This window comes from Besnoitia besnoiti, chromosome II (genome assembly GCF_002563875.1).
Source record: "Besnoitia besnoiti strain Bb-Ger1 chromosome II, whole genome shotgun sequence".
Classification (NCBI taxonomy): Eukaryota; Apicomplexa; class Conoidasida; order Eucoccidiorida; family Sarcocystidae; genus Besnoitia; species Besnoitia besnoiti.
In genome coordinates this window covers 2,815,784-2,828,847 of record NC_042357.1, presented here as the reverse complement: position 1 = coordinate 2,828,847, position 13,064 = coordinate 2,815,784, and the positions used below count along the sequence as shown (strand labels likewise).

The window sequence follows — 13,064 nt, the reverse complement described above, 5'->3', positions numbered from 1 at the left end:
TTAGGCTGCCCCTCTCTCAGGCTATTCACACACGCACGTAGCCTCGCATGGGCCTACGCCCAGGAACATCGTTCTTCGTATATCCGTGCTAAGGCAGATTTCCCCCAGAGGGGAGGCAACGGGAATATATCTCTGTATATAGAGAGAGACAGATAGGTAGATAGATCGACAGATAGATGTAGATAGTCTTCACTGCTGTGAGTGTGCGAAACAAACGGCAGCAGAGCGCCAGCGGTTTCCCGGCAGACGACTCTACTCTGTCGACTGTTTCACGCCAGCAGCGCTACACCTAGCTAATTGTGGGCGTGCCGGTCTTTGCAGCGTTTTGCAAATAGGCGGTCGTAGTCTACATGGGTCCTTCCCCCTGAGTTGTCAGACCGGGGTTCATGAGTCCCGGAGAGCAACTCGTGGCCCTTAAGCAGCCGCCTGTCTGTGAAGGGCTCTCTGGGCAACAGAGATTCCCAGATTCTTCGTTGCTCCGCAAGTTCGGCGCCGTACACCTCTTCCACTTCCACCTGAGGATAAACCACGGACGCAAGAAGACTCTCCTGGGTCTGGGGGGGGGGGGGGGGCTCTCGGGCGGCTGAGAGGACGTGCATTACAGACTGCTCGATGTGTCCCAGATGAATGAATGAAGGGTCTCTGGAAGTTTTCTTTAGGTGTTGCGCGTTGTTCCACGCATACGTCGTCTGCACCAGCCCCACGTTTGCATGCCGACCCTCCAGCTGGGCTTTCCGTCCGATGGCCCGCCGGCTGAGAGAGCTGAGACGCTTACTTTCTCTTTGGACGTGACGGGTTGGTTATTCAAGTGCTCGAGATATGGCAGAATGTGCAGCACTTTGATTCTTAGCCACTCCACGTCTTCAAACGGGCCGGGAACGAGGTTGAGCGAACAGAGGAAGGTGGACTTTTCCAGCGGCGTCAGCAGCCGGACGTCGCCGAAATCTGGATTTCCGCCGACGTCGAGGTGAAGCAGACTCGGGAGGGTCTCCGAAGACACTGGATACAGACACGTTAGGCGATTTCCCTGATCGCGAAAAGCGCAGCCGACAGACAGGATGCCCATAAGAGGCCAGCAAAACTGGGACCCCGTTCTCCGAGAGAGACGGACAAATCTGAGAAGTGTAAACGCTCATCTTTATCTAGAGCTCGACAGTGAGTGGGAAGGATGCACGTGGCGCGTGCTGCTGATGTGACATCTACTGTCCACGCCTTTTCGTCACAGGGGAGAGGCGCCAGTCAACAGAGAGAGAGACATCAACGAAGAACGGATCATACACCGGAACGGTTGCATGTGGCGTGTTCCCTGCCATCGGTACGCAAAAGAATATGAGCTGGACCGCAGCGAGGCCTCTCAAGCTCTGCGCAAAGGTATTCACACTGCGGGCGAGCGAGCAAATGTGTGCGCGGCAGTGGTCGTGCATGTACGCGACATGCCAGGAAATAGGACTGCAGGCGAGTATGTAAGCAAGCGGCCACCTGAGGCGCGAAATTCCGAGAGGCATATGCACCTGCGAGCCCATTTGGATATGCATGTGTGGATATATGGGCAGACAGACTAGTGTAGGCTGGCTCCATTCACTCCGAAAACCTTGTCTGATAACTGCAGTACTCCGTATGGGCACGGCGTGTTCTTTGAAAAACCACGTCAGGCCAAACGGTCTTCACGGGCGGTCCTTACATGCGCATCGAGGAATTTGAGTTTCACGAGAGAGTCGACGCCCTCCAGACTTGAAATTCGATTGTTGGCGACGAGCAGTTCCTCAATCGGCAGAGACCCAGAAAGCTGCGCAAGGCTTTCTAAGGCGTTGTTCGAAAGATCCAGGTGGCGCAGAAAGACGTTCCCTTCGATGTTTCCGTCGAGCGAAGAGATCGCGTTGCCGCCGAGCTTCAGAACCCGCAAGCGCGGGTTGAAGGACCAGTCCCCTGCAGAAGGGAAGAGGCATGACCACCTTGAAGAATGCTTGCGCAAAGAGACTGCAATATTCTCGCGAGTCGTCTCTGTTTTCTGGTCTCCCACATGCATACGCACTGTGTCTACTTACTATGGAGACAATATATACCACATCAGTGAGGTGCGTCTGAAGGCGCTGCGCTGCTTGTGCCGCTGGAGATCTGTCCGCGCAAGGTGGCCACAGGCATGTCGCGCAGTTTTTTCAACAAGCATGGACAGGCTTAGGTGGCGCTGCTTAGTGAGGAGACGACTGAGGCATGCTTCGGAGCGGGGTTGGTTGCCTGCGTTGAGGCGCCCTTCGATCTAGGCCGGCGATGTCGTATGCTAATGTGTATGTGTCTGCGTATATGTATATATAGATAGATAGATGTATCTGTGTATATCTCGAATGTGAGCCTGTGCATAACTCTGTCAGGGCTGAAGCCGATTGAGCCACCGTGGAGTCGGCGAGTATCAGGGTGCGCTGCGCCATTTTTTTTTACCAAGGTGTTTGATACGATTTCGAGAGAGGTCGGCAAATTCGAGGTACGCGTTTGGCATGAGATCCTCGCTAGACTCGATTTCGTTGTTGGCTGCATCGACCACGGTCAAAAATGTCAGCAGTTTGAGAGGATGCAGAGTGCGGAGCCTGTTGTTGCGCAGTCGCACGATCTGAGAAAGAGAAAGCGAAGCCCCAGGGCAGCCACTTAATTCCGAATCTGCCAGGATGTCTTGCGATAGTGCCGAGGTGCAGTACTCATCGCCCGCTGGGCGAGCCTTGTTGTGTCACGAATTGTACTACGCTGGTGACGACTACTCTGCGACATTCACCTGGAGGTTTCGGAAGTCTCGAAGGGCGATGATGGAGGTGATACCCAGGCCGCTCAGTTGAGCTTCACACAGCACCGGTCGACAGTCATCGGGCGCGAGAGCGAGCGTGGATAGGTTCTTGCGGATAGTTTCAATCGGCAGAGGGTTGGCGCCTGCCTACGGCGACACGCAAATGGTGTGCGGAGGAAGCGGAACTCTGCCAAGGAGAGAAAGACCACGCGCGGATTTTCCTTTCGTTCCACATGTTGCGAGGCATGCCAGAAAACCTGCTCTTCTTGAAGGATCGGCGATCCTGTTGGCGACTCGCATAGCGGCTGCCTGGTAGTCACACGTGTTCATATATATACATATATATATATATATTGAGAATAGAGATAATATTGCTGTACCTTAGTAATATATATGTATGTGTATTCGAGAACATACTAGTAATTTTCAGCGCGCATTCCTGCAGTGGTATTGCCCCCTGCACGTTATGTCGGATAACGAGACGTGGCTTTTTCATGTTTCCTGTGAATTCCGTACTGGCAAGGTGTACCAGTCTCCCCACGTGGCTCGGTGCACGGAGAGGCGAGGCGCCAGCGGCCTCAACAGAGGTTTCACAGACTTGCATATATGCGTAGCCATGTGTATGCAGCCTTTCGAATTACGCAAGAACGGGAGTTTGTAGGATGAGTGACAGAGGGCCGCATCGCTTCCTTTTAACCGGGATTCTACTTATCCATTTTCGATTCACTCTGCGCGGGTTCCTGCATACCACGCTGTCTTTGGGGTCGATGCCGAAGGGGGCGCCCTGCTGAGAATCTTCATTTTCGACGTCAGGCGACGAAAGCCTCAGCTGCTGGAGCTGGTGAGAAAGAGGAGAGGCGGGGCGTGCGCCGGAGAGGGAAGTTTCCGGAAGAGTGGACCTGACCATTCTTCATTCTTTTTTCCCGTAAACATTCCTAGGATTCATGGCAAGCCCCTTTCTTAGCCGTGTTTTAGTTGTTCATGAGCGTAGCAACTGTGTTCCCCTTTCACGCACAGCACTCTAGAAATGGGTTTTTCAATGACGGGAGAACTTGTTACTAACAGGATAACAGGACATAGCACGTTGGAAGCATATTATTTGCTATCGATTCACCATTCATGAGTGAATCTCTTAAACGTGTAGAGTCCAGAAGCCGACGCTAGACAGAAGCGATATGGCGTAACGTGTCAGAGGCGACAGGAAGATCCAGCGTGCCCATCCGCGGGAACGTCTGAGGGTCAGACCAGACTGTTGGGGGTTCATACTAGGGTCAGACGGCGGCGTACGCTCATGTGGTTCAGCTCGTCTCTCCGTTGCACCTCTCAAGATTGACGTCGATGTCAATAAGGCATGAGGGATCCCCTATGTTAAAACAGTCCAACAGGGTAGAAAAATCGTCAGCGAACCCACAAGCATGGCGGCATAGAGTATTTCGGTCTTCCTACGTACTTTGAGACAGAGCTGTGTAGCCGTAAACAAGGTTCCACCGTGAAAAAGAGACTGCTACTCCACATCAGCACTCCTCTGATTGAGCAGATGACCGGCGCACCTCAATTCCGGTAAGCTGAAGCCCATGTTGATATGCCCCCAATCCACAGTTGAAGGACTCGAGCCAGGCAAAATACAATTATCTGGCAAGAAAGGCGGGAAAACATGAGCATTCTGACGTGACTCGTGGCATGACCTTCAGCTTGAGATCGGGGAATACTGCAGAAAAGACAGGAGTGATAAAACCAAATGATCCCGTTGGATGGTCTGAGCTGGAAAAGGTACGAAGCCTCAATAAATGACAGGGATTACTGGGCGTCATGAGAGTGTGTAAGAGCATGCACACAAGTCTAGGATTCCCATACTATGAAAAGGATTTTGCCTTGTGCCTCTCGACTTATTCGGGTAAGACTGTGTGGCCGGGTAAATTTCTTGGCATGCACACGTAACTCATTTCTCATATCTTTCGCTGTTCGCTGTTCCTATTACTTAGGCCTGAGACGGCTGAGTTAGGCATGGACACAAGCTGTTGCCGGTTCGCATCGCCGTGAGCTCTCTGAGCACAGCATCGCTTGTGAAGGTGAAACTTTGATAACACGTTTTCGCGGCAGAAAGGCTAGGAAGATGTGAGAGTATTGTCTGCCTGGTTTTCCGGGCGTAATGTCGCGCACGCGCATGCAGTAGGCTAACTGACGCGAACGACCTGTTAACAGTGAGCGCGGCTAGATACGTTGTAGTCCTCCAAGAGTGATGCGGCTCCCGCCATGCGCAACTGAAGGGACGATAAAACCACAAGCTTATCAGGATAGGGCAAGAACCAACTACGGTGTGTGGCGATTTAAACTACTGAAATAGTTTTGGGGACTGAGGGCGGCTTTCGCTAATCTTATCTCCGGGTGCACGAACGTTTTTTTGCGAGGAACCGGATTACTCGCTATCTTGGCCACGTGAGTGGGAAAGGCGTGACAAACGAAACATACTCTTTTCGGAGTGTACCAGTTCACTATGGCGACGTCTTAAACGGCCAAAAATCATGTCAAATCATGAGATTGAGGAGGGGTCCCTCCCTCCGGCCGATGCGAGCGTTGAGCCACCGTATTCGTATTCTGTAACTGATTTGAACAAAACACCCGAAATTGACCTCTCTGACGTTCGTACTTCAAGGGAAGAAGCATCTGGATATGCTGAATTTGACACTGAAACGCCTGAGAGGAATGGTGCTGGTAGCGAAGGCAGACAACCATGGCCTGCTGTTTTAGCAGAACGGCGTAGCGCTCCTTCGGGCAGTCTGACGGCAAACTCTAGCCTTTTGTTAAGCCCCCAGGCGTGCGACCAGGCAGCGGCTCCTTATCTCAGGAGTTCACTGAAAGACGTTGGACTCAACACTTCGTCCTCTAAGCGGGTTTCGATTGTGGAACAAGCTGACAATGGCAGCAACTCGCCGATAGTGAAAATCGATGAAGTCCTTCCCCCACGGCGAGAAAAGAAGCCCACAGGACGTCCCATTTCCGTTCGTGGAGAAACCGCTGGAAACAGTTCCGTATTAGCAAGTGCAGATCAGAGGACGCCTAGCGAAAAACCGACATCACCTAACCGGAGATCTTTGTTTCATCGTGATGGTCGGTCGACCTCCTCACAGTCGGACGCCGCAAGCGGTCTCGAGTGGAGGACACCGTCCGCACGAGACGCATCTATTTCTTTCTCCGCCTCCTCCGAACGACGGCATCACAATCATTCACAGGATGTGGTACCTACAGCGAAGCATTCGCCTGGAAGCAGCTGTGTTGCTCCGCAACACGCTCAAGGAGCGAGTGTTCTGGTGGGTGGCCACAACCCTCCGGGGAGTCCCTCAATAGTAAAGTCTACTCTACCTGGTGACGTAAGTGCCAGAAAGGCCTCACTCGTTCGCTGCAACTGGCGCAGCATTCAACAAGCTCCCAGATCCGTTGAAAAGGCACGGGTGAAAGCAGGGGTGCATTCGAAACGGAAGGAAACCGACAAAGTACGGAGCGCCGGCAACAACGATGGAACCCCTGAGGCACTTGGCGAGCCTGATGAATCAAGCGACAGAGAAGACGAAGAGGTGGACAACGAGGGGGAAGAGAGCGACAGCAAAAATCCATCTGGGCATGATACGTGCCTAGAGGGCGGCCCACAAAAAGAGGACTCTCGCGCTAGGCTAGAGGAGGCGCCGTTTAACGCAGATGCATACTGTGTCGAGAGAGAGATTGCAAGCAGTGATGAAATCCGTAACGTAGACGATTGTGAAGTACGCTACAATATGAGAACTGGACTGTTCACGAAAGTCTTGCCAGTGGAGTCTGTGCGGCCTCCGCGCAGCACTCAGAGCCACATAAAACTAGAACCACACAACTCTATGCAGCCAGGGTGGATTTTTCCGTGGGATGTAAAACAGGACGTAGACGTGTTTGCATCATCAGTCTATTGCAACACAGAGGGCGAAACACACTCTGCGGGCAGCACTCAAGGAAAGTCACGGTGCAACGACTACAACGCGCAAGGTCAGCCGAAGCCTTCCCCACCCACCAGGAGCTATTTGCAGATGTATCAGGACAAGCAGAGAGAGGAAGAGAGACAGCTTGACGCGCTGGTCAAAGATGGTCAACAAGAAGCGTACCACGACTGCCTCCGAAAAATGGCAGAGGCGAATGAATGGTCGCAACTGCTGAAACTTAGCACTGTATACCGAGCCTTCAAGAGCAGAGACGGAAAACTCGCGTGTCACGTTTATGAAGGGGAAACCTACATCAAACGACTCTCGACGGATGTGAGTCTAAGCGGAATGTCGGTAGACTTTCCCAAGCCCGGGAAGAACGAAAGCGAACACAAGAAACGACATGCACAGTATCACCTTTGGGGACGTCCAAGACAAAAACAGTGGGACGGGCCACGACATGGCAAAACACAGTCAATCATTGACGTGGTGCGGGCGCAGCTATTACCCTGTTGGGCATCTGTGTTCCCACAATTTTTGTAAGGATGGGTCTGCTGCACACTGAATATTGGCATCCCCATGCGCGTCACCCACGTGAAAAGTTCAAGACGCTTCGCCGCATGGCGATCAGCTGTTGACTCCTGTAGCAACCGATTGTGGGAAGTACAATGCCTGCGCTTCACGATACGACGCTAAAATGTGATGGTGTCTTTGCTCCTGTCAACCGCTGACGTGCTGGCGAACAGCAACACGAGGCACTTTGACCGGCAGCAAGACTCGCAAACGTGTTTTCTCTTCTATTCCTTCAGGTCTTCGTGTCTTACGAGTATCCGAGGATCAAAAGAACTTTCTCGCTATTTTGTCCTTTCCTCAGCGTCCAGACGGCCTCGGCAGTGAGTTTTAGCAGCTGCAGTTTGAGCCCGGCACCCGACTGAGTTTCATGCACGTCGTGGTTCCCTTCTCTTATCAGTCACGACTACATGCGCCTGCGCAAGGTTTGGAAAGCCCTTTGACGTGCGTGCTGCACTGTCCCTGGGCCTATCAAGCGACTCAACTGCCTTCTGGGTGGTGTTCCTGCCCTCGGGAATTGTGAGGATCTGTGCCCCCCTAATCCTAACCCCTAAAACGCACCCTTGCCAAGGGGCTCCCGCCTACTTGAGGGATCGGCGCTGCGGCCGTATCATTGGTTGCACGCTTTTAGTTCCCATGCAACTCTGGAGTCCTGTTTTCTGCAGATGCCGACAAAGGCTCTCAATGACTCAGTTGCCCGACAAAAGAGAGTGTCAGAGCTGCAGAATGTCCTACTGGCAACGATCCAGCTTACGCGGACACTCCGCGAACAACTCGCGCTTATGCAGCGCAGGGACTGCAGCGCTCATCACGGCGCCCAATGAAGGGTAACCCGAGGAAATCCGTGAAAACGCTGGATTGCTACTGTCGCATGCACAGAAGGAAACGGTAGCTGACTCTGCCTGGTCCGTTTCTACGGGGCGGTTGAACCCACAAGCCTCGAACACTTATGTCTCAGCAAAGGAGACTTGGAGTTGCGTGCACGCAATGTTCATAACCTAGATCTGGAGTACGTCTGTAGAATGAGGTTCTATGCACACTGGGCACCGATTTCCGAAAGGCGCTTTTCGTAAATCGTTGTGGTAACTTGAGTCTGTGAACTAGGCATCGCACTATCGCATCATGGTCGCTCAACACTACGGCAAACATGAAGATGAAACCTTCTTGAAAGGCTTGCAGAAGTGGACTGGACGAACGTGACAAGGAAGATGTCGCCTGTCTCCCGCACTGATAACTCCAGTCCGCCAGGGAAGCTGGGTATTCTTAATGCAGTTATAAAAACGACTTGTGGTGGATCCTGCGCATTTGAGCATGCAGGATCTACACTCTTCCTTTCGGACAGGTGAAACGTAGTTATTTCTTTTTGTGTCCGTGATACCCACTGCGACACTGGTGAAAGCCACTGGACAATTACGGTGCTACGCGTGTGTGGGAATCTTTCCGCATGCCCTGCCAGGGGGCACGTGTTTCAATTTACACATGCTGTGCAGAATTGTAACAGCTTGTATACACACTGTATAACATTGCTTTTCATGCCGCCCGCTTTCGCTGGCATAGACACCTCGCGCCCTTGAAGGAGAACACCTGCGCGTTGTCTAAGCTCGCACGCGGCGGCAAGCGGAAGAAAACGTATCACATATCATTTCCTCGACCGGCATGATGCAAATGGATATCTCCTGGTGACAGTGATCCACATATTAGTGATGATACTGCAGTGGCTAGTTCTGTCCGAATTATCTCTGCTTTACTATGTATGAGAAAACCGCCCTGAGGGACGCTTCTGTTCTGTTGTGATCCGAGGCAGCCCCTGCCGGAACAAATACCCTGGGCCATACATTTCCTCGATACCAAAACCAGTTACGTGCTAGTGTGCCTGTTTTTCTAGAAGTGGCACAGTAAATGCGATTTTTGTCACTTCAAGCCTTCACGTTATGCCGTTTGATTAGAAAGCCCCTAGAAGGCAAAAAAAGTACCTCCCGCCCTCACTCTCCCTTTCCTGAATCTGGTAAAAACAAAAAAGCACACAAGGCAGCTGAGAGAGAACGGTGGACAGGCATCACTAATGGACGGTCATTCGTTGTGGTCCTCATCGGTTACGAAACCGTTGACTCTGCAGTTTCATACACGCTCGACGCGGCCCCACACGAGCACCAGACATCGAGTACTGTGAGAGAAACTTCGCTGGCGATGTAGTACGAACCTTTTCAAAAACAGAATCTCCTCTTCCGATAACTGCCAACGACAAAAGAAGTGAAGGGACCGGCAACTCAGTGAAACGCTGAAGTCATGTAAAAGCCTCTTTGTTCCCTCAAGGTGATCTCTCTGCATGCGGAGCCTTCGAGAAATCGCCGTTCAGTAGGCCGGCTCTGCGAAGTGATGCGGGATGCTTGCTGCAATTTTCCAACTTTCAGCCACGAATTAATACGGTTGACTCCTTCCGTAGTTCCGAGGGAGTTTACTCGCGTTATTCTTTGGCCTCATTTCTCTGTTGTGTCGATTCAAGCGCGGGAAGGAGCTCTGGGAGGAGAACAGAAGACCCGCGATTGCTACCCTCCGTAAACGAGAAAAGCGTACTCTGTTTATATGTTTTTCCCTTGTTCAGTATCGTGATTATCTCCCTGTCTCGCGTGTACTACGGTCATTTTCTGGCTCCTTTTTTCTTGCTTCTTCTGCCCCTCTGGTCAGTTGGTTCGTTCGCCCCTCGCCTTAGCATGCCGTTTCTTCGGGTAAACTTTCCGGGGCGTGTAGCTGTACATTGAGCAGTATCTTCGTCATGCACAGCATACTTCCTTGTTTCCCAAGTGGGTAGTTTCCGCCCTTCAAGCTTCACTCTTCTGCTGTTAGAATAATATGGTACTTTCTCCTGTGGGAGTACCGGAAATCAATCGATTGGGGCATTTACCTTCTCTTCCGCTCTGCTGGCACGGAAGAGAATTCCTCTGCAGGCTGATTCGTCTGACTGTACATCAGCGGGCTCAGGTTTACGTACAGTTCTGACAACGACTTCTATGCCGCTCCGTCTCCCATCATCTTCCAGTTCTTGAGCAAGATGCGGCAGCTGACCGAGGAGGAAGTTAAACTTGTCTTCGAGAAGCTATCCAAGTTGTAAGCCATCAACTTCGTCTTCTTCCGGGACTTGTCATCATCCTTCTCGCCGCCCTCTTCATCTTATTTGTGGTTTCAAACTGTTTGAGGCAATTCCGTCGTTCTCCCCTCGGACGTTTTTGGCCTCGCTTGCCAGGGTCCTACACAAAACAAGCAAAAGAATCTTCTGTGCATGTCTGTCTTGTGCCCCGTTCCGTGGCGTCTAGTTCTGTATATTCTGCTGTATTTCCGTCTGCTTATTCGGGAGGCTAGTCTGCATGTGTCTCTTGTGTAGTTCTGGCTTTCCGCGTGGGCTTCCATGGTTGTTCTGACTATATGTGTATATGTGCGCTTCCTGGGTGCGCCTGTCCATACGCATGGTTCGGTTTGCAACGCATTATCTGTTTCCGAAGGTCTTTAGAGTCTTGGGCTTATAGGGTCACATATGCGCGCAGAGCAGTGCTTTTCTGCTTCGCTGCTTTTTCTTTGCGTAGCGTAGGAACGAACTTGATGCAGATCGTTGACAACCAAGAAGATCCCCATGTTTTCCGCCTTCATCGCGAGCGCGTTTTCTACATGAGGTGAGAAGGGTAGACGTTTGGTCTGCGCCTCCTTTCAAAGCGAAATGACACACGAAAGACGCAAGCACCATCATCTCCGGCGCTGCTGGGCGCGTACGAACGCGCGCTCTGTCTTTAGGAAGCTCAAATGCAAATATCGACGCAGAATCTAGTATCATCTTTCCCGGGCAAGCGAGACAGGGAATGAGCCGCCCCATGTCATCGGTAGCGCAGACTCTTTCGAGATTTGTCCGTCGGGTCAGACGGGAGACCCCTGCGGGAAGCCGCGATGCATCCCTGCCGTAGTTCGTGTGCAGAAAACAACCTTTCGACCGTTCTTCCGGCTGTAAGTCTGCAACCGGTGACGCGTGAATTCTAGTCTTCGTTTCCGATTTTTCTGTGGGATTCATGCACAGCGAGAAGGTGCTGAAGATGGCCGGCTGCATCCCGCGAAAGAACCTGGTAAGCGTGCCTCTTTGCAAGCCTTCGAGGCCGTGCCTTGCCGGCGGGGGGCCCTGTGAATGTCTGGCTGACTGTTCCCTTTTTGGTCCAGTGCTGCTTTCGTGTCTGGCTCTTGCATGTTCACGCCCCGTCAAGCGCTCGCCCACATCTGCTCCGCTGTGTCAAAGTGCTTCTCTTCCACGAGTTTGTGACCTCTCTGTTTCACGTTTTGTCTCATTCCTCTTTCGAGTTTCGCTCCTCGTCGTGGCGCGCGTGTTCCCCGTCAACGCCTCTTTTAGCTTCCCGTTCCATCTCCGCTTCTTCTTCTCGTTGCTTGCTACGGCATGGGCGTGCGAGGTCATCTGCGGCGATATCTCTCTCCTTTCTCCGCTCGTTCTCTTCGCTGCTAACGCATGCGGTGATCGCGTTGCGGAGATATCTGGAGCTCTGCAGCGACTCCCGCAGCCCCTCTCTGATCCACTTCTTTTCTGCCTCCCTTTGTTTCACGGCTGTCATTGCGTCTCTCCGTGTCGCTCCGCCTGTCAAAACTCTGCAGCTGTTGGCGGGCGTTTGCATCGGGAAGTTCACAAAGAGCCGCAAGTTCCGCCTGCAGGTGACCGCTCTCGATCTCATCGTGCGCCACGCCAAATACAGGATTTGGCTCAAGCCCGGCGGCGAACAGGCATTCGTGTACGGAAACCACGTCATCAAGGTGAGAAAGATGTGTCATGTTTTCTTTTCTGCGGTCCTTCGGCGGCTGACCTCCAGCTGACACTCTTCTCGCAGTAGAGAGACCGGAGCGTGTCGCGGCGGTACCCATCTGTTTCGCTGAGTACCTTCACAGGCAAGCACGAGATGGCCGTCAAGGTCGTGCTGGTTTGACTGTTTTGCTTAGTTTTTCTTCCGTAGTTTGGCTCCTTCGCGATCAAGAGAGGCAGCGCGGCGCTTCAGAGTCCCGCGCGCCGCAGACGCGTTGAAGGCGGAGCGCGCGGATCACTCTTCGCTCGCAGAATGGGGATCTGCACAGAGAGCCCGCGGACGCAGCTGGCTCGGTGTTTCTTCATGAGCATAAACGGAAAACGCAGACCCGACATGTCTCAGACGTGCGTCTCGGGGCGTGTGCGTGCAGCGCCATATCGGGAGAATGACGGCTGACATGCCGCAGAACGCGGGCGTATGCATTTGCTCGCTGAACAACGACCTGCCTCTGGGCTTTGGAGTCGCAGCCCGCGCGACGCAGGATATCCACGCCGCCGACACAGAAGCAATAGCCGTGTACCACGTCGCGGACGTCGGCGAGTATCTTCGCGAGGAAGCTGACCTCGTTTAAGCGAAAATCGCAGCCGCAGCCGCGGAGGGAAGCGGGCCACGATCTGCAACCAAACCTGCGATCTTGAGGCAACATGCAGCCTGGTACACGCCACGCAAGCGCGGCAACAATGCACATGTGTGCATGCATCCATATACATATATATATACATATATTCCCGTTTGGTGCTCTAGCGGTTTCGTGCCGGCGGAGCCGGCGCGGAGCGGTCGCCCGTTTAGTAGTGCGTTTTCTCTCTTGTCTTCAGCTGGTCACTTTTGAAGAGCGGCCGCGATTCTCAGTTTTTTCTTGTTTCTGTCCGCAAACGGCTTTCTGTCCTGCGCGAGGCTGTTCTCGGTGTCTTCTGGTCTACTGCACTGTCGTAT

The 13,064-nt window shown here is 52.7% G+C and overlaps 2 protein-coding genes across 2 annotated transcripts; one reads left to right on the top strand and one right to left on the bottom strand.

The window, feature by feature from the left end:
- Window positions 1–293: 293 nt before the first annotated feature.
- On the bottom strand, window positions 294–3,680 carry BESB_037490 (leucine rich repeat-containing protein; the record flags this gene model as incomplete). Its single annotated transcript, XM_029362335.1, has 6 exons — window positions 294–515; window positions 776–1,027; window positions 1,682–1,926; window positions 2,437–2,605; window positions 2,765–2,920; window positions 3,522–3,680. The coding sequence occupies 6 exons, from the start codon at window positions 3,678–3,680 to the stop codon at window positions 294–296; spliced, it is 1,203 nt and encodes a 400-aa protein (XP_029221300.1).
- A 6,656-nt stretch (window positions 3,681–10,336) lies between these two features.
- Window positions 10,337–12,702, top strand: BESB_037480 (putative 60S ribosome subunit biogenesis protein NIP7; the record flags this gene model as incomplete). Its single annotated transcript, XM_029362334.1, has 5 exons — window positions 10,337–10,392; window positions 10,866–10,952; window positions 11,348–11,393; window positions 11,929–12,084; window positions 12,502–12,702. The coding sequence occupies 5 exons, from the start codon at window positions 10,337–10,339 to the stop codon at window positions 12,700–12,702; spliced, it is 546 nt and encodes a 181-aa protein (XP_029221299.1).
- Between the last annotated feature and the right edge of the window lie 362 nt (window positions 12,703–13,064).